Source organism: Neomonachus schauinslandi, chromosome 9 (assembly GCF_002201575.2).
Source record: "Neomonachus schauinslandi chromosome 9, ASM220157v2, whole genome shotgun sequence".
Taxonomy (NCBI): Eukaryota; Metazoa; Chordata; class Mammalia; order Carnivora; family Phocidae; genus Neomonachus; species Neomonachus schauinslandi.
The window spans coordinates 76,384,248-76,406,297 of NC_058411.1; the positions used below are offsets into that span (position 1 = coordinate 76,384,248).

At 35.2% G+C, this 22,050-nt stretch overlaps 1 protein-coding gene across 1 annotated transcript in view; it reads right to left on the minus strand.

Annotated features, from left to right (window-relative positions):
• AQR (aquarius intron-binding spliceosomal factor) overlaps positions 1-22,050 on the minus strand; it is a 98,491-nt gene that overhangs the window by 54,083 nt on the left and 22,358 nt on the right. Inside the window, exons 6-13 of the mRNA XM_021695285.1 lie at positions 20,002-20,142; positions 18,323-18,391; positions 17,157-17,257; positions 13,628-13,704; positions 10,422-10,486; positions 9,084-9,200; positions 7,454-7,567; positions 5,746-5,849 (exon numbers count right to left, since the gene is read on the minus strand). Coding sequence (XP_021550960.1) covers positions 5,746-5,849; positions 7,454-7,567; positions 9,084-9,200; positions 10,422-10,486; positions 13,628-13,704; positions 17,157-17,257; positions 18,323-18,391; positions 20,002-20,142 — 788 coding nt within the window. The remainder of the gene's footprint in view (positions 1-5,745; positions 5,850-7,453; positions 7,568-9,083; positions 9,201-10,421; positions 10,487-13,627; positions 13,705-17,156; positions 17,258-18,322; positions 18,392-20,001; positions 20,143-22,050) is intronic.

The window sequence follows — 22,050 nt, forward strand, 5'->3', positions numbered from 1 at the left end:
TGAGAGGGGGGAAGGTCAGAGGCAGAAGCAGGCTCCCTGCCGAGCAGGGAGCCCGATGCGGGACTCGATCCAGGGACTCCAGGATCATGACCTGAGCCGAAGGCAGTCGCTTAACCAACTGAGCCACCCAGGCGCCCCTAAATTTAAATTTTAAGAAATGAAATAAAAAAATAATAAACATAAAGAAAATCATTGATAATAATACAATAATAGTAGGGGATTTTAACACCCCACTTACAGCAATGGACAGATCACCTACAGAAAATCAACAAGGAAACAATGGCTTTGAATGACACAATGGACTGGATGGACTTAACAGATATATTCAGAACATTTCATCCTAAAGCAGCAGTATACACATTCTTTTTGAGTGTACATGGAACATTCTCTAGAACAGATCACATACTGGGTCACTCAAAAAGTACAAAAAGATCGTGATTATATCAAGCATAGTTTCAAACCACAACACTATGAAACTTGGAAGTCAACCATAAGAAAAAATTTGGAAAGACCTCAAATACATGGAGGTTAAAGAACATCCTACTAAAAATGAGTGGGTTAACCAGGAAATTAAAGAAGAATGAAAAAAACACATGGAAGCAAATGAAAATGAAAACACAACAGTCCAAAACCTTTGGGATGCAGCAAAGGCAGTCCTAAGAGGGAAGTATATAGCAATATAGGCCTTCCTCAAGAAGCAAGAGTCTCAAATACACAACTTAACCTAACCAAAGGAAATAGAAAAGGAACAGCAAAAAAAGCCTAAAGCCAGCAGAAGAAGGGAAATAATAAAGATTAGAGCAGAAATAAATGATATAGAAACAAAAAAACCCAGTAGAACAGATTAACAAAACTAAGAGAGGGTTGACAGAATTAATAAAACTGATAAATCCCTAGCCAGATTTATCAAGAAGAAAAGAGGAAGGACCCAAACAGATAAAATCACAAATGAAAGAAGAGAGATCACAACCAATACCCTAGAAATACAATTATAAGAGAATACTATGAAAAATTATATGCTAACAAACTGGGCAATCTAGAAGAAATGGACACTCCTAGAAACTTACAAACTATCAAAACTGAAACAGGAACAAACAGAAAATTTGAACAGACCCATAACCAGCCAAAAAATTGAATCAGTAATCAAATATCTCCCAACAAAGTCGTGGGCCAGATAGCTTCCCATGGGAATTCCACCAGACATTTAAAGAAGAGTCAATACCTATTCTTCTCAAACTGTTCCAAAAAATAGAAATGGAAGGAAAGCTTCCAAACTCATTCTACAAATCCAGCATTACCTTGATTCCAAAACCAAAGACCCCACTAGAAAGGAGAATTACAGGCCAATATCCCTGATGAACATGGATGCAAAAATTCTCAATAAAATACTAGCAAATCGAATTCAATAGTACATTAAAAGAATAATTCACCACAATCAAGTGGCATTTATTCCTGGGCTGCAAGGGTGGTTCAGTATTTGCAAATCAATCAATGTGATACACCACATTAATGAAAGGATAAGAACCATATGATCCTGTCAATAGATGCAGAAAAAGCATTTGACAAAATAAGCATCCATTCTTGATAAAAACCCCTCAACAAAGTAGGGATAGTTGGAACATATCTCAACACCATAAAGGCCACATACAAAAGACCCACAGCTAATATCATCCTCAACAGGGAAAAACTGGGAGCCTTTCCCCTACAGTCAGGAATAAGATAAGGATGTCCACTCTTACCACTACTATTTAACATAGTACTGGAAGTTCCAGCCTCAGCAATCAGATAACAAAAAGAAATAAAAGGCATCCAAATCAGCAAGGAGGAAGTCAAACTTTCACTATTTGCAGATGCCATATTCTATGTAGAAAACTCAAAAGACGCCACCAAAAAATTGCTAGAACTAATACATGAATTCAGCAAAGTCACAGGATATAAAATCAATGTGCAGAAACTTGTTGCATTTCTATTCACTAAGAATGAAGCAGCAGAAAAAGAAATCAAGGAATTGATCCCATTTGTAATTGCATTGGAAACAATAAGATATCTAGAGATAAACCTAACTAAAGAAAGAGGTAAAAGATCTGTACTCTGAAAACTATAAAACACTTATGAAAGAAATTGAAGAGGACACAAAGAAATGGAAAAGCATTCCATGCTCATGGGTTAGAAGAACAAACATAGTTAAAATGTCTATATTACCCAAAGCAATCCACACATCTAATACAATCCCTATCAAAACACCACCAGCATTTTTCACAGACCTAGAACAAACAATCCTAAAATCTGTATGGAACCACAAAAGATCCCAAACAGCCAAAGCAATCCTGAAAAAGAAAAACAACTGGAGGCATCACGATTCCAGATTTCAAGCTATATTACAAAACTGTAGTCATCAAAACAGTATGGTACTGGCACAAAACAAACACACAGATCAATGGAACAGAACAGAAAACCCAGAAATGGACCCACACCTATATGGTGAACTAATCTTCCAACAAAGGGAAGAATATCCAATGGAAAAAAGAGGGTCTCTTCAACAAATGGTGTTGGGAAAACTGGACAGCAACATGCAGAAGAATGAAACTGGACCACTTTCTTACACCACACACAAAAATAAATTGAAAATGGTGAAAGACCTAAATGTGGGACAGGAAACCATCAAAGTCCTAGGGGAGAGCACAGGCAGAAACCTATTGGTTGTAGCAACTTCTTACTTCATGCTGTTGGAGGCAAGGGAAACACAAAAGCAATTATGAACTACTGGGACTTGATCCAAGATAAAAAGCGTTTGCAGTACAGCGAAGGAAACAATCAACAAAACTAAAAGGCAGCCTACAGAATGAGAGAAGATATTTGTAAATGACATCTGATAAAGGGTTAGTATCTAAAATCTATAAAGAATCTATTAAACTCAACACCCAAAAAAACAAATAATCCAGTTGAGAAATGGGAAGAAGACACTTTTCCAAAGAAGACATCCAGATGGCTAATAGACGCATGAAAAAAATGCTCAGTATCACTCATCATCAGGGAAATAAAAATCAAAACCATGAGATACCACCTCACACCTGTCAGAAAGGTTGAAATTAACAACACAAGAAACAACAGGTATTAGTGAGGATGCAGAGAAAGGAGAACCCTCTTGCACTGCTGGTGGGAATGCAAACTGATGCAGCCCTTCTGGAGGACAGTTTGGAGGTTCCTCAAAAAGTTAAAAACAGAACTACCCTACGATCCAGCAATTGCACTACTAGGTATTTACACAAAGGATACAAAGATACAGGTTTGAAGGGGTACATGCACCCCAATGTTTATTGCATCATTATCAACAACAGCCAAACTATGGAGAGAGCCCAAATATCCACTGACTGATGAATAAAGAAGAGGTGGTATATATATACAACGGAATATTACTCAGCCATCAGAAAGAATGAAATCTCGCCATTTGCAACAGTGTGGATAGAGCTAGAGTATATTATGCTAAGTGAAACAGAGAAAGACAAATACCATATGATTTCATTCATATGTGGAATTTAAGAAAGAAAACAGATGAACATATGGGAATGGGGAAAAAAAATGAGAGAGGGAAGCAAACCATAAGAAGACTCTTAACGATGGAGAACAAACTGAGGGTCGATGGAAGGAGATGGGTGGGGGATGGGCTAAATGGGTGATGGGCATTAGAGAGGGCACTTGCTGTGATGAGCACTGGGTGTTGTATGTAGGAAATGAATCACTGAATTCTACTTTAGAGACCAATATTACACTGCATGTTAACTAAAATTTAAATTAAAAAAAAAATTTGCAAAAATGCAAAACAATGCCACTCCCCACTATATATTTTTTTAATTTTGGACAATATATTTTTCATTAACACTACATATGCTAACATATAATAGGCTTTTAATTGATTTTAATAAAGTATTTAAAAATTTTCCAGTTTTAATTTCTAATATAGTGAACATAATGGCTATAATCCACATTAAAAAAGTTTTTTAGCATCCTCAATAATTTACAAGAGTATAAAGGAGCATTATGGGCAAAAATAAATTCCCCATATGGATTATGCAGCTAAACTGAACGTAAAAAAAAAAAAAAATCTACGGAAGTGTTTTAAAATATAATATTTTATAATCTTATGGTGATGAAGGCCTTCTACATAAACCATTTGTTACTGTTATAAAAATGATTGACAGGATTAAAAATTTAAAACATTTGTAATAACAAAATACACCAAAACAAAGTTTAAAAGTGAGAAACTGAGAGAAAATAATTGCAACACAAACCAGACAAAATATCAGAGCATGCAAAATACATAAAGGTTTCTTTAAAAAAAATCAGTACAAGCGATGAAATACAAAATAGCAAAAGATAACAAGAAAGTTACAGAGGAAATGCAATGGCCAGGAAAAATAGAAAGATGCTTAATTCCCCCAAGATAATCACAGAATGCAAAGTTAAACAATGGGGGTTCTTTTATTCTTGGATTGGCAAAAATGAAAGGCTAGTGTACCTACTTGGTAGAGAAAGAAATAAATCCTCATATGCTGTTGGTATAATCGATATTCCTTCGAGTCAATTATACTGCTTCTGGGAATCAGTACCAAGAATTTTTATATAGATATAGAAACAATGTTGTTCATTACTGAATTGTTAGTAATGGCCAAAAATTTAGAAGGTAAAGATGTGTCAATAGGAGAGTGATTAAAAAATAGTATAGTTGACCTGTCCAATGGAACTTTATGCAGTTCATTAAGAGAATGAAACAGATTTTTGTGTTATTGTAAGAGTCATTATTAAATCTTCTTACAAAAATCAACAACCAAACCAACTTTCAATTTGAAACCAAATTTGTTTCATTTTAAATAGTCAATGAACTAAATATAATTTCTCCCAAGAATTAAGGACAATGGGGAGGTAACAACACAGTTAAAAGTTAGACTGCCTAGGTTTGAAATTGGAATCCTAGCTCTGCCACTTACCTGCTATTTGATCTAGGCAAATGACTTAAAAATTCTGTGTCTCAGTGACCTTTTTTTTTTTTTTTTAAGTTTTTATTTATTTATTTGACAGAGAGAGACACAGCAAGAGCAGGAACACAAGCAGGGGGAGTGGGAGAGGGAGAAGCAGGCTTCCCACTGAGCAGGGAGCCCGATGCGGGGCTCGATCCCAGGACCCCGGGATCATGACCTGAGCCGAAGGCAGACGCCTAACGACTGAGCCACTCAGGCGCCCCTCAGTGACCTTATTTCTAAAATGGTACCTACTCCTCACACAAATGAATGTCTTGAGGATTATTTACACACTTAGTAGAGTGCCTACCATGTACTATAAATGTCTTACTACCATTTTCAAAAAAGTGTATTAGCTAAGTGTCAAAGAATATTACTAATTTCATAAATTTTGAACACACAAAAATTTTTCTCATATTCTAATATCACATATGAACATTTACTGGTTTCTGTTTTATATTATGATAGATGGGATACCAGTTTTATGTTCTACTCTAAGAAAAATGTATGATTTAGGAAAAATGTTTAAGTTATGAAAAATATAAATTTTGCCCCCCAAAACAGAAGATCAATAATTATATCTAAGTGACTTAAAGATACCAACTGCTAGAGAGTAGCACTAGTTTTAGCTGTCAACAGAGTGGTGCAATAAGTTACATTACTTAGTAGTGCAAAATGATTAAAAGCAAAAAGAAAATTAAAATTCAGTTTTCCTCTCATGTTGACTTACCTGAGAGGTCCAAAAAGCTTGACCAAAGATTCCCGAGTATCTACTTCTGCCACATTTGAGAGGGCAAAATCATAGAGTTCAGGGAAATGTGCAAAAGCAGCTCTCTAGAAAAGAGAATAAAATCAGTAACTAATGCCTACCTATTAATACAATCAACTACAATTTATATACTACATAATAAAAATAATATTTAAAAAATATTAATGCACTTCTCTTTCTTATGCTTCTCATATGTGACCTCTGCCTTATTTAGCTAGAAGCATTCAATACAATGGGAAAAAACTAGAATTATTCCAGCAGGATTGCAAAAACAGAGTCAATGTTCAGTTTTTTATTTCTAATGCTGTATTTTGAAGATACATGAAAACAGCCACGAAAGCCTTAGCTTCGCTGACAGGAAGGGAAAGAAAAATAAAACAAAACACTTTATTATGAAGAACTGGGGCAACAAAACTAAAAGAAAGTTCCAAGGGAAATTCCCACTGGAGAGATAGCTTGAGGGAGAATTCAAAAGCACAGTGGTTTGTGCTTTTACTTTGGAACTCTGGAAAGAAAAGGACCTTTCAGGGTAACACCCCCAACCAACCATGGGGTAAGCTGTAAGAAAACAAAAATAGCAGCATTACAGTGACTGGGTAAGAGTGTAAAAGGTAGTCTTCCTTAATGTCCACGTGGCACAGAGAAGATCCAGATATTTTCATGTGCCTCACAGTAGATGGCACCACAAGTTGCCAAGGTTATTGGTGAGCATGCCATGAGATTACTACAGCTAATAGCAAAACGACCCTGCAACCCAAGCCTCAGTGAGTTGTTTAAGCTAGGAAATGAATGAGAGTCAGCTCTCAGGAGAACTCTAGTACCACCAAGAGCAAGGTTGGAACCTCATCAGCAAGGAGATAGCCAAGCTCCTCGGGAACCATCATCATGCCTTGCCTGGTGCTAAGAGAGCAGACCACATGCCACACGAGCCGTGGTCACTTCAAGGGCAGAAGCAGAAGGACAAACACACTACTGCTCTGAGAAGAGCAGGAAAAGACATTTGAGCCAGGACTCTGTGCAGATCATTCCTCTTCCAAAATGATGAGGCTATCATAGTGCCTCCACATATCCAGATGCCATTCTGGGAAAGAAGAGGGAGAGCAGAGTGTCCTTGAAAGATAGTGGAATTGATCATGAAAGACAATTTGAACTTAAGTTTGACTGAGTCTTTACCCAAAAAGACTCTTTAAAACAGAAAGAACTGAATTTCTTCAAAGTGACAAATAAAAGCTTCTTTCTGCCACCAGAAAGAGTAAGAGCAGGATGAGATCAGTAATAGAAAACAAAGGTACTTTGTTGACATAGCTGAGCTGTACTGGCAAATTTCAGTCCCATTATGGTTGTTTATTTTTAAAATGTACAAAATGCTCACACATACTTTGTCAATATATTGGAATGGTCTTTCATAAAATAAAAATGGTAAGTATATGCATCAAATTGGCCCAGTAACTGATAGAAAATTTGACTGTCAAATATCAGTATTGTGATTCTCAAGACTGAAGAGAGCCATTTTTTCCCCATGGATTCATTAGAATTAGCAATATTTAAAAAGTTCAATATGAAAACATCATTAAATTAGTACTTTCCTCTATCTGTACTACACAAAACTAAATTATTTGTGACCCAACTTGATAGAGCAGAAGCATAGGCTGCACTGCATTTCAGTTACCTGTAGAGAAGTAATTCTGTCATAGTGAATTGTGGTCATCTCATTCTCTGTCAGAGCATTTCCCGTCTGGTCGTTAATCTCAAAACCAGTATAGAACTTTAGCATGTCCAAAAGCTGAAAGGATACATTTACATTACTAAACTGTGTGAACATAAGAACAAGAAACCAGGAACAAAAACTACTATAAAGAGTAAACAAGTCCATATAACTTCTCAGAGGTGCTGAAAAACTCTGGAATGTAAACACTGCAACAAACACTTTAGAACATATCCAAACGTGTTATTTTTGTAAGAATAAAGTATGAGTCTAGTGAATAAATTATTAAAGTCTATTTCATAGACATGGTCTACTTCTACAGAGAGGAACTTAAACTGTAATCCCAATAATGAACAGACATTAAGGATCTAAGGAAGTCAAACACTAATGGAAAAAAACTACATCTCTGCAAATTTATAGAACTAGACCAGTAGGGGGAACCCATGAGGTCCTTTACTTACTATGCCACTTAATACAGAATTTTCTGAATGAAGGTTCTGGAATTCATAATTAAAGATACTCTCCTCTGTGTACTGCTTCTATTAGGGAAAAGCAGCAAGGTGAGGAAAGCTAAGATATTTATTCCTCTCATCAGTCTCCATGGCCATCAAGCCCTTTGTTTGGCCTAGTTACGGTTGCTAATGAAGGCCTGCTTTCCCTTCCTAGCAATGGCATCAGGAATCTACCGGCTGCATTCACCCCAAATCTTTATTATTCTTCATTCTAATCTATGGAAGGTCAGATATGAGAATTTTAATATGTTGTAATGTATGTGGCAAATCACTAGACAGAAATTTAATAAGAGAATGAGAAAAAATATAGATACAAGATAAAAAAATTCTTGGGGTGCCTGGGTGCCGCAGTCGGTTAAGCGTCCGACTCTTGGTTTAGGCTCAAGTCATGATCTCAGGGTCGTGAGACTGAGCCCCAAGTGGGGCTCTGCGCTCAGTGGGGAGTCTGCTTGAGATTCTCTCTCTCCCTTTCCCCAGCTTGCACTCTCTAAATTTAAAAAAAAAAAAAAAAAGATAAGCGAATTCTTAAAAGAATATGTGAACACATAAAAATTGTATTTCCAAGTATGATCTCATTGAAAGGCAAGTGTTAGAAGTTTGTTAGAAGACTTTCCTCCTGAAAAGGAGATGTGAAACAAGAAATGTGAAACACTAATACTTCTTTCTACCCAAGGCAGCAAATGACCACTTCCATGCTATCAACTGTCTCTGTCACCACCATCTTATGGAAAGACAGCCATGATATTAGGGCATAGTTCTCTTGAAATTAATGCTTATCATCTATTGTATTCCACAATGGTTACTAACATAAAATATATGAGTATGTGGGACTACATTGCCAAGATCATAATTTAGTCCAATAATAAAATCACATATGATTAACAAAAGCTCTTAATCATTCATTTTCTATATTAAGACTTGATTTTACTTTAAAATGACTAATTAGGAATTTATATTATTCAATTCAATATTTAGCAAAATTTCCTTTATATCATCCACTGGTATTAGTTTCATGGCAAAAAAAAAAAGATCAATTTAGAAATGAAAACTGTATGTAACAGTTCAGATCTATCAATGCTCACCTGGGAAAAAAGATGGCCATCCTCTTCCCTATGAACAAGATTGGAAAGGTAACAGTGAACCAAAAGGTGGGAGTCATCCAGGATGGTATTAAACCAGCGCCTTGTGGGGAGTAGGGCCTAGAAAAAATAAACATGGCAATAAGTCTGTATGATCTCTGCAGCTAGAGGTAAAATCTACTAATTTGCTCAGAAGTGTCAATCACATACAAGGTACCCTCTAGTCTCCCAAAAGTCACGGTGCACAAAGCAAGGGGTCTGGTCAATGCCATAAGTAAAGTCAGTGGCAATGTTTAAAAATAAAATCCAGCACTGAAGAAATTTCACACATACATAGGCCAGTAGTTTTCAAACACAATCCTATATGAAATCCCAGTATGTATTGTGTATAGATTTAAAAGTGGTGCTACTCTGAGAGAAAAAGAACTGGGGATCTCCATGTGGAGACTTCTTTCTCCATATCTTCTTCCCACATCCCCCTTGTGACAGTCAGTAAGACAATGTCGAGATAGTGTTATCAGTTTGAAAACCTCTAATCTAATCAAATATCCTCATTTTATAGAGGAGGTTATCAAGATCCTCAGAGGTTATATTTTAGTTACTGGCAGAACTAGAATCTGAATAAAGATCTCATGAATGGCTGCTAGTCCAATACCCTAATCCTTATGTCAAGAAACCACCCTCTCTCTCCAGATAAGAAATGAACACAAAGGATTTTCTTTCAATTTCCTGCAGTAAAGAGGGAAAGGAAAGGAAATGAATTCAATCTGAATTACACCAACTCTGCATCTGAACTTTGTCAAAATCTTGCACCTAATATTATGAAATCTTCTTTAAGAATCTTAATTTAAAAAACTGACAATAGCAGCTATATCTTTTTTCATCAACAATATTTAGGCACATTTAGAAAAGTGAGATTATTAAAGAGATGGCCATAAACCCATAACTTCAGCCACAATTAAAACTCTAAAAAAAACAAAAACAAAAAAAAACAACTCTATGATGGGGGAAAAAAAAAAAAAGCCAAACAAAAACCAAAAACCTCTATGATGGGGTATTAAAATATGATAGAAAATAAAATGCTATTGCTAGACTCATGTTTAATAACTACACTACATAATATTTTTTTTCTACAAACAATAGCCATCTGACAGCTATTTGAAAACCTCAAGGGCCAACTGCTTTTGACTTTCCTCTCTCTGTTACACCTAGAAACAGGTAAAAAAAAAAACTAAGGCCAGTTTGAAGTAATGTAATATTTCATATATCTCATATAGTCATATACTCAACCTTATCCCCATTAAAGATGATGTAACAGAAAAGTCACTGCACATTTCTTACCTCTAGGTCAATCATAAGTTCAATGAATCTTTCACAGTAATGAACTTTGTCCATAGTGACTGGTTCTAGACATAACAGAGAAAACATGTTAGAATCTTCTTACTTAGGCTATTCAATGTACTAAATCTTAAAATTGGCAGTTACTTAGTTATTGCAACTGTCATCTGTCTCTTACTCATCAGGACAGGATCATGATTCAGAGTTAAGGACCCCACCTGTATTTCAAAAAAGGCATGTCTTACCCTTATGTTTAGCTCTACAAATATAAGAAAATGAAAAACCTATCTTGGGCCAGAAACACATTTAAAGTATCAGGTTTGCAAAAACATTTTTAAAGTGCTTAGATTTAGATCTACTAATGTCTGTAATAATTAGTCATAAAAAATGACGTGTACTAAATGATTAGATTTGAAAAAACCGAGTGATACAAAAACTAAAAAGGCAGTCTAAAACAAAACAGAACTAAAAAGGTGGTTTAAATCAGTTCTTGACCCACTTTCCTTCTTATCTTCACACACTGAACTTCTACAACTTCTCTCATATACATAAACACATATATGTATGTATACATGCAGACATAGATACCTGTAGAATGCAAAGAAAATGGGTGGGAAAGGTACACACCAAACTTATTAAAGGGACAACTGTTAGAGGAAGTTTTTTTCCACTGTATATATATATATATTACTTTTTGACATTAAAATGTCAATGACAGAGCAATGAAATATTTTTAAATCACTACCTTATTTTATGCTATTCATGAGTATTAATGTACTATTTTTAAAAACATTTACTTTTGTTTTTAAATAATTACAACCTTGTAACATGACAAACTTTTAGAGTACAAGTTTTGTTTTTTTTCTAATGCCAAGTAATAGTCTACCATTTTACCAGCTAAACCATCCTGCCAAGATTCTGTCAATTAAGAAGGAAATAATTCCAGGGTCCCCACTGCTGCTTAGTCTAAGGACTCCCAGTAGCGATTAACCCCAGTGCTTAGATTTAACCTATGAATGCTTAAATAAATCCACATAATATTTAATTTATTTGTGGTATACAGGAAAATAGAAGGCTTCATCTGAAGAAATAAATGTGAATACTTTTGTGACTAATATATGGAATATTAAGTAGAACTTTTCTAGTTAACACATGCTCCAAATCCAGACCATGAAATAACATAACCATAACATTTCACAGCTGGAAAAGACCTCAGAGAATGCCTATTCTAGCTCTTTTCCAGGTGAGAAAGTGAAAACCAGAGAAAATGACCTGGTAAAAGTGTAGAACAAAATAATGGCTGGTTAGAACTGGAATCTAGGTTTTCTGAGACATAATCTAGTCATATAGCTGTTGAAACTAAAGAATTTAAAGGAGCAACTTATAAATTAAATCCATGCAAACTAGTCCTCTGCTTTTTTTTCTTGTTACTGTAGAAGAAAAATATTTTTCTCCAAAATTTAAAAAGCGAGCCAACTCTGTACTCTGTATTTTTATTTATAGTTTGAGAAAATTACTGGCAATGACCTATTTAAAATTAAAATTAGAACATGATGCTTGCCACTCAACTTCTGAGCTCTGGTGAATAAAGCTGCATATTTTTATGTAAGTTAGCCCTACTGGGCATATTGTTTAGAGCTGAAACCTTGTCATTCCAATTTCAGACACCAAGATACCCTTATCATTTGCTTCTTACGTACATTGTGGTTTTTTTCCTTTCTTCTGACAGCAGTCCTGACATCTCAGATCAACCTATACAGATTTCCTTTATAATAACCGATAGGATATGTTGTTTTTCATAACCCTGTAAAATGAAACTATGATCCTTATTTTTTTAAAAAAAAACAGCTTTCTGTTTTCTAACTATATAATCCATCTACCTTTACCCTCTCTGAACTAGCACACTACTTTCATCATCTTATTGGTTCCTCTGCTAGAGTTAACAAATTTTGATTAAAGCTCAAGGTCAATCTAAGAAATTTTGTTTTCTGGCAATAAATAAACAATGGTAACAGCTGGTGGTTTGAAGATTGTTAAAATTAATGCAGATGCCATGTTGCTATTGTTACTTGATTTTCAAACCTTGCTGATGCCCCAAAATTAACATTCTATAGAGATGTCCATTTTTATGACCTTAATTATGATAGGCATTAGCACTTCTAAGCACTCATTACTACCTTTTGTGCCCCAAAAGAGAAATCTAAGTTTTCCTTCTAGATTTAAGCCACTTAACTGAAAGACTTAAAAATACTAATATTAAGTGACTTAGATGATTAGCATATGACAATTTTTTTCTTTACACTGATGCTGGGACTAATCTTATGCCTCAAATCAGGTATAGCTGATGGACAGCATTAGTATCTATTCCTCACTGAATTATAGGTATGATTTTCAGTTGTAAAATCTTACTTGGAAGATCGGCATTTATAAGTAATCCTGTTGTATTTTAGTTTAAAAAAAGCTACAATCTCTGATGCAAAAATATAAATATGATACATCTACACTTAGAAAATAAAATTTTATTAGCCAATCTTACACAGCATATATACACCTTTATTAAGTAAAAAATATTCTATGTACATTCACTAAGTGCTTATAAAGATCTTGCAAACTCAGCATAATGTAATTAGCCCCTCTTGGTATACAGGCATTATCTCTCTCTCACACACACACACACACACACACACACACACACACAAATACAGTATAATCATGGTATATTTTTAAGTATATAGTCTACACAACATATATTGGTTTCATCAATAAGTGGAGGCCATGTTAGAGGGAAATCTTTCCCATTTTGTCTTGTAGCTCATATCTCAAAAATAATTCTTTTCCCTCCAAACAGTATTTGATGTTGTTTAAAAACACTATCTAGCACCATACTGTAAATTCCACGTGGGTCTGTGACTGTCTTGTTCACCACTATATCCCTGCACCTCGCTCAGGACCTAAGTCTAGCAAGCAAACTCAAAAAATATTTGCTAAGTAAATGAGTATTTCAATAACAATGTAGGTCCTTTAAAACATGTAAATTTTTAAGGCAGTCACAATACTCAGACTGGTAATATACATGAAAAGGGGAGGATAGATATGTTGTCATTATGATTTAAAACTATTCTAAGAGCAGGTTTTACACTGGAGACTAGGAAATACTGTAGAGGCACCTAAATGACAACTTCACAAATGAGCTAAGAGAAGACAGTTACCAGAAAGAGGCACTGATTTCAGCACAGAGATAAACTTCTGTATGAGTTGTGAAAGAAATCTTCTTTCTTGATAGGCTCTAAAATCAGAAAATAACATTGACCAAATTATTTTTGAAAAATAATTATTTCAAAAGTAAAATTAAATGTCGAACAAGCCTTTCTTATACTGTTCAAATGCTCCATTTTTCTCTGAAATTGGGACCATAATTTGAACACACAGCTGCTTCTTTATTACTGGTGTAATAAGCCAGCTAAGAAACACCCCTTTCTCTTACTGTGAAAGTTTTCACTTGTGATTTAAAGGTCAGAACTAGAAAGGAGTTTTTAAAATTTCATTTATAGTCTGCGCTTAAGGTTCAAAATTTAATGTTTAAGTATGTAGTTAAAATAAGATAAGCAATTTTATACCTTAATATGTTTGAAGTATCACATGTAATAGAATATTACAATGTCTAAAAATTAAATGTTGGTTTAAAAACAATTTTCTAGGGGCGCCTGGGTGGCTCAGTCAGTTAAGTGGCTGCCTTTGGCTCAGGTCATGATCCCAGAGTCCTGGGACTGAGCCCATGTCAGGTTCCCTGCTCAGTGGGGAGCCTGCTTCTCCCTCTCCGTCTGCCTGCCTCTCTGCCTACTTGTGCTCCCTATCTCTCTGTCAAAAATAAATAAATAAAATCTTAAAAAAAATACTTAAAAAAACCCCAACAATTTTCTTCTACTCCTTACTAATTTAAGATGCACTGTGTACCAATAAATCAACAAACAAACATTCATCAGGTATTGGACTGCAAATGATTATGCCAGTCCTGCCGGAAATACAAAGGAGGGGAATGACTAAAATGTACTTGAATGAGAGGTATTATAATTTAAAGGTAATTAGTAACACAGACCAGCACATAATTAATAAAACTGAATGACATTAACTGAGCACTTAGTGTGTCAGGATCTGAGCTGCGTTAAGTACGTCATATGAATAATCTCATTTAATGCTGACAACAGTCCTATGAAATTGGTACTACTTACTGTCCCAATCTCACACTGGTGCTGAAAGAGGTGAGATTAACTTGCCCACAGTTACACAGCAAGCAAGTGTGGAGCCTAGTTAAGTCTGACTGTAGAACCTTTTCTCTAAATAACTACACATATTCTAACCATTACACAAACAGCCGGCATTTCAATAAAAAACACACAGCATGTTTTTGGAATTCAGAAGAAGAAAGCACTGTGGCCTAAAGTAGTTTGTCTAGAAGTGCTTAGGTTAGCCTTCAATTAAGTGGAGTGGAGGGGAAAGGGTACTTAGGGAAGCAATGTTTAAGAAACAATTAACAGACTGGGCCAAGAATTTGGAGGAGTTGCAAAAAATAGCTGGGGGTTTTTGAATGCCACTGCAAGGAGTTTAGAGTTTACCCTATGGGAACCAGGAAACCACTGAAAGCTTGTGAATAGGAATATGGCAAAGAAAACAAAATTTTCTAAAGAGATGGCTAGTTAGGCTCATTGTTGTGGGAAAGCTGGAAGAAACACCAAACAGGAATTTATTGCAGTGCTTTAGTCAGGAGCTGTGAAGGCTTGAATTAAGACAACAGCAGTGTGAATAGACAAGAAAGAAGAAAAAGGACAAAAGATGATCCAGTAGGACTGGTTGATGGGATATAAACTGCTAGTCAAAGGACTGGAGTATTCCAAGCCCTACTGTCTGGAAGAATTAAGAGAAATTATCCAGAAAGGCAAGTTTAGGAGGAAAAACAATGACTATTTCTTAAGCCAAAACAGAGTTCATGGCAAACAGAAGTACAACTGATCCTTCAATAGCACGGGTTTTAACTGTATAGGTCTATTTACATGCAGATTTTTTTCAATAAATACACTACAGTACTGTGAATACATTTTCTCTTCCTTATGATTTTCTTACCATTTTTTATTCTCTAGCTTACTTCATTGTAAGAGTCCAGTATGTAATAGATATAGTATACAAAATATGTGTTCACTGACTGTTATTAGTAAAGCTTCTGGTCAACAGCAGGCTATTAGCAGTTAGGTTTTGGGGAAGTCACGAATTGTATGTGGACTTTTGACTGTATGGTGGGGGGCGATTGGTGCTCCTAAACTCCGTGCTGCTCAAGGGCCAACTGTATACAGCAAAGGGTTATACAAAGACTGGAAAGCAGAGAAGACAGGGCCACAGAGATTTATGGTTAAATCATATTGAGGTAATGGTAAGAGTGGGTTTAAAAAAAAGAGTAGTCAAGTAGTACAGATGCCATGTGATTAGTTCAATCAAGAGGCTGTTGGGTGGGAAGACACCATGAGAGATGAGACTAGACTTGGAAATTAAAGAAGGAATTTTCCTACTCTGACCCTAACATCTTGTCCTTATGGCTCTCACTCCCTTACACCGAAACTCATTTCTCTGACATGCACCTTTTTACAGTTCTTCTCATTTTCAGTAACAACCAGCATAACCCCAGGTTTCACTTCCTTTTGTCCTCAACCCTCTTTTCAGGATTTATGTATCTCACTAAATCATCTCATCCATACTCATGGCTTTCTTTATTAGCTACACATGTACAGAGTACTCTCCTAAGTGGAAGAAAAAATAAGCTAGATCTAGAAAGTTATCCTAGGTCCAAGGGAAGGGAGTCTTCAGCATATTTACATAAGTAGAGAAAAAGGAGTGAGTGGAAAAGAACAATAAAAGATGGAAACAGAACAAGGAGTGCTGCTCCAACAGTCACACGTAGATAAGGCAAGGTCACAGTTAGACCAGTTAGCCTGAAAGAGAGAAAGAGAGAGAGAGAGAGAGTGCTCTTGGAGTATGTAGATCCTTCCCCTGTGTCCTACTAATACCATTTTGTTTGGTGAAATAAATACTTACTGCCAGACTTACCCAACTGATTATAAATATTACTATTAAAAGAACCCATAACCCTCACCTGCTTTTTTAATCCTTATACTTGATTTATTCTTCTCCCTAGCCTGTATCACCATCTAAAATAATACATAATTGATCTGTTTGCTGCTGTCTTCCCCAACTACAATGTAAGCTCCATAGAGCAGGAATTATTTCCATTTTGTTCTCTGCTATATCCCCAATACCTAGACTAGTACCTGGCAAAAATATAAACATTCACTATTTGTTGAATGAATGAATGAATGAATGAATGATGGCTGAAATGTATAAAAATCATTGTTAATAATAAGAGAGTAAGAAAAAGAAAGAAAAGTTGGATTGACAGCCTGAAGATTGTGGAGAAAATCAAGAACCATCCATAACAGACAAACTATGGTCAATAGACAGACAGAAGATCAGTGATATACTTATCACTGGGGCAGACAGAAGAGAAAGAAGAAAAACATGTTGATGCTGTGGTTTTCCCTTCAGATCTTTATGAAAAATATTCCTATGAGAGTAAAAGCACTTCTTATTTATCTGGTTCAGCCTTATATAAAGGAAACAACAAACCAGCCAATATCATCTAAGACTCACAACCAGTGTAACAAACCAACATGGAACAAAAATTTGGCAACATACTGTTCTCTTGCTTCTGGATCCATCTTTTCATCATTCTTTTTAATCAAGTTCCAGAATTTTCTTAGCTTAGGTGTCTTCTTTAATTCTAATTCCAATCGTGCCTGAAAGAATGATGTGCTTTAAATCACCAGTTACCTCCAAGTTTACAAGGATAAAAATTAGATCCACTATTAGCTAGTTTTCTAATGTGCAGATATAATAGGATAAAACCTGAAAGCAACAAGATAAAACCTGAAAACTGAGAAACTAATAACTCTATTTTGAAAAACTGTTCAATTCCAATAATTGTTAATAATAACAAGAAAAAAATAATAATAAAAACTGCCTTTTCCTGTCAAGGTCTTAAGCTCAATAATCAATTAAATTTCTTTCTTATTTCTAAAATTAAGGCTTTAAGTTTGAAAAATTAGAGCATTAAGACTTACTAGTGTAATCACTGAAATTTGAAAAATGAGTCTGAAACACTGAACATAGAAACAGCTGTCACAAGTAAACAAGGAAATGTCCACATGACTATATTCTGTCTAATGGCACTTATCAGTTTTAACTTAGCATTATTTATGTAAGTCTGTTTTTATCGCCATCAGCTGGTACCTATGAATAAGCCTGCATATCTGGCTATGTGCAAAAACCCCATATGCAGGAAATGGAATTTTCAGTAAACTTATTATTTATCCTGAAATTTGAGTTATAACTTTATTCCCCAAGATCACAATTAATTTGGTTTTGATAGAATGACACATATGATCTAATAAGGATTTGATGAAAGAAAAAAGGAAGTCATTAATATTAAACATGATCTAGACCTTCTCCTATAACTGTGTACATTCTAATCTAAGGAAATAAAAAACTCAAGTCTGTATTTAGTCTCATCCAAAGACACACATGAAATAATAACCACATTTTGCTAAATTAACCTTTTCTTTATGAGCTCAATAGATACTACCTTATTTTATCTCATAATAATATTAGGTGAAAGATCTACTAGCTTATACATAAAAACTTTAAAATTAAAAAACTACTTGTATGGTAAGTTAGTGCATAGTAAACTATATGTATTTTCTAAGCAGGAAAGGGGATTTTTAGTTACCATTTTATATCCATATTAAAGCTACATCCACCTATATAACACATATACACATAAGTTTCTGAAATTAGATACTTACAGGCTGTAAGCCCATCCACATTGGGAGGGAGATAAGCTGCTGTACTTGACTCCGTATCAAGTCTACTTCCTGTTTAAGGCACAAAGAAAACAAATATATAAGCACACCAGTATTTTAACTTAAATCTTTACAAAAGGAATATACTACCTGTGGTGAAAGCATGCCACCAATACTTTCAAATTAATGGTATTTTAATATTTCATATTAAGGACTTGAAGTGCTGGTTAGTGTTCCTATGTGCAAGAAGGCTGTGATGTACCTTATGGAGAAAATACGTGTGTTACATAAAGTTTGTTTAGACTTCAGTTACAGTGCTGTTGGCCATGAGCTCAAGGTTAATAAATCAACAATATGTTATTACGTAAGGTGTCTTTAAACAGAAACACATAAAACAAGATTATGTATTGATTGATTGATGAAAATGTTGTGACTGTAGGCTTGTAGGCTCCTAAGCCTGTATTTTCCCTAGGAGCAATGGTTCAGTTTTAGCCAATTCAGTGTTTGCAACTACTTCATAGACCTAACTACCTCAAGTAATGAGAACTGATGGCATATTGAAAAAAATAAAGTATTTCAATAATAAACTAGCTTTTAAGTTAACCAAACCTAGCCCCAAACTACTAATACTAAATAAATCTTTTTTTGTTCAATTTCTGATAAAGAATCATGTTTATATTTACATTTGCATTGTGCAGTTTAATAAATGTTAAGGAGGTAATAGTGGCATCCACTCAGGGCTTCATGAATCTTTTTTTAATGCCTTTACACGATTCATATGAGGTAGTACCTCAAGTAATACAACAAGTAATAGTCATCCATCTATCAACATCCAGTCTTAAGATAAGAAAGAACCCCATGCACTACATGGGTCTAATGCACTATCAGTTCAGAGGCACAGACCTTCACTTAACCACAGTAGAGAAGTGCAAATGAAATATTAATTACTGTAAATATTTAATTCTTTTGAAGATACTCCTATGAAGGATGAAAATGTGTCATACACAACACAAGAGATTTTCAAAGATCATCCACAACTGCCCCTAACCAGTCAACTCAAAACATAACTCTCCTGCTGACCTGGCAGCTTGTGCATGAAGCATGCCTGAAAAGTAAGAAAGCTAGTTTCTGTGTGCAACTGTGGCACAGATCTCATTACTCAAAGTTCATACTGGCCAGACTCGATGATGCTCTACCTTTGGAGAATTTCAGCTCTGATTCTCATTTTTCTTTTCTTTTTTTTTTTTTTTTAAAGATTTTATTTATTTATTTGAGAGAGAGAGAATGAGAGAGAGCAAGCACATGAGAGGGGGGAGGGTCAGAGGGAGAAGCAGACTCCCTGCCGAGCAGGGAGCCCGATGCGGGACTCGATCCAGGGACTCCAGGATCATGACCTGAGCCGAAGGCAGTCGCCCAACCAACTGAGCCACCCAGGCGCCCCTGATTCTCATTTTTCTTAAGAGTATAGATAGAAAAAAAGGAGATCCAGTCCAAGTCTATTTTAAAAGTGAATGGATCTTCTAAAATGTTTTTATTGAGAAGTGACTGAAATTAAGCTTCTGGCATTATCCTCCATCCCCATTACCATGGATGAAGAGTTGGCGATAGAGGTAATTTCATTTATGTTCAACTTAAAAAACAAGAAAATGTGAAAGTTTTCCCCCAAGATAAAGTAAAATTACCAAACTATTGAAGCAATGATCAAGAAAAAGCAGTAAGACCGTCTGTTCATGGAGTGAAAATTCACCATCGGTTTCAGCTAATGCTGCTTTCAAGATACACTTAAAAAAAAAAGGGAAGTGGTCTGGCTTCTTCTTAAAAGTCTGAAAAGAGAAAGAACAAAAATTTATTTTGAAATGGCTTGCTCTCCACTTTTTCTCCCCTAAACAAACATCAGTAGACTCTTTAGGAGTCTATTAACAAAACCAAGTAATTACAAACAAGATTATTTGCTTACTTATAATTAATGGTAGCAAGTCAAATATAGGTTTCTGGCAAGATCATGAAAGAGGTGTAGTAACCTTTACCTAATAAAATAATGTTTTGTGTGTTTAAAAAAAATATATATATATATATATATTTTTTTTTTAAGTAATCTCTATGCCGAACATGGGGGCCTGAACTCATGACTCCGAGATCTAGAGTTTCATGCGCTACTGACTGAGCCAGCCAGGTATCCCTAAAATAATGGTTTTACTTCCTTTATTTTTTTCTTTTATGCATTATGCTCACATTTAACTTAGTGTTTGTTTCTAAGGATCTGAAACGTTTTAATTCTTCTAACTTAAGCAAAAGAAACATCTTTAGCAAAAATTAGTTTCCCACTAACTAATCTCAAAGATGTTGGCTCCTGCTTTGTATTAGCTCTTTACTCTTAACATCCAAGTTAATATATAAAAAGTAGACAATGTAATATATTCAAGCTTCCCTGTGACCTACCTCCCCTTTTCTCTTCTTTCAGAAGTGCTCCAAATGTGTGGTCTATACTAGTTATTTTCATTTACTTCCCTACAGCAGGCTTCCACCCCCAGGACGACCCTGAGGCTATTACGGCTGTCAAGTCCAATAGACTCTTCCAAACCCCTACTCCTTTTCAACGTGCTGAGGGCCCCTCTTCTTCTGTTGTGTACATAGCAGTATTTTAGGGTTCTAACCTCATTCTTCTTTTCCCCGACCCTTGAAATTCAACAACATATGCTAATGATTCTAAATATACATCCTCAGTCGATCACTCTCATTAACTCTACATCCCAGGATTCCTCTGTCTACTAGACAATTTCATCTAGGTATTCAAAAGGCAATTTAAACTCAGTAAGTCCAAAAATCAATTCAACAATTTTGTACCCTCCATAGTACTACTCAACCCTCTATTACTACCTATCTTGGTAAATGGCAGTATCATCTATTACATTCAGTTGCCCAAGCCTGAAAAGTTATTGAAAATAACACCCTTCCCTACTATTAATTATTCAGTTATGAAATCCAGTCAATTCTGCTTTCTAAATCTTTGTGTATCCTCTTCTCTTCATCTGTATTTCTCTACTTCAAGTCCTAATCACAAAAATGGTCTTTATAACATGCAAACTGATCAGGTCATTCTTTAGCTCAAAAAATCTTCCTTCTCCCTTCTTATAGTAGCGTGAAGCAACTTCAAGAAATCCCCAGGATCTTTCAATAATACACAAGGCCCATAGTTTACTCGGGCTCTAATCTGCCCAAAGATGGCTCTTACTTAGTGAATATCCAAGAGAAGTGCCCATGGTTTTATCTTAAAGAGTTTAATACTTCCTCAGTTTACAGACCATTGCCACAAAAAGATGACAAATACCCATTCCTTTTCTTCATTTAAAAAAGTTGATGAGCTGATCATTTTATGGCAGCCAAAGAGAACCTAGATTTTGGACCTCTACTGACCAAGCCTCTATTAAACTAGCATAAAGAAAAAATGTCAGTCTACTAGAAATTTCAAAAAGGGAAAAGCAGATCCTAAATTGGGGATAAGGAGAAAACTGAAATTACAATATAAACATCTGTCTTGACTTTGGCAACACTACTTTATGTATGGAAAACTATAAATATATACTCCCTGTTGTGAAAAAGGACACTGAAAAATATTATCTCATTTGAGCACTATCTACTTGTGCTATTTAATATAAACTTCATTTCAATCTGATGAAAAGTCTTTATACTTCGGGGTGCCTGGGTGGCTCAGCTGGTTAAACGACTGCCTT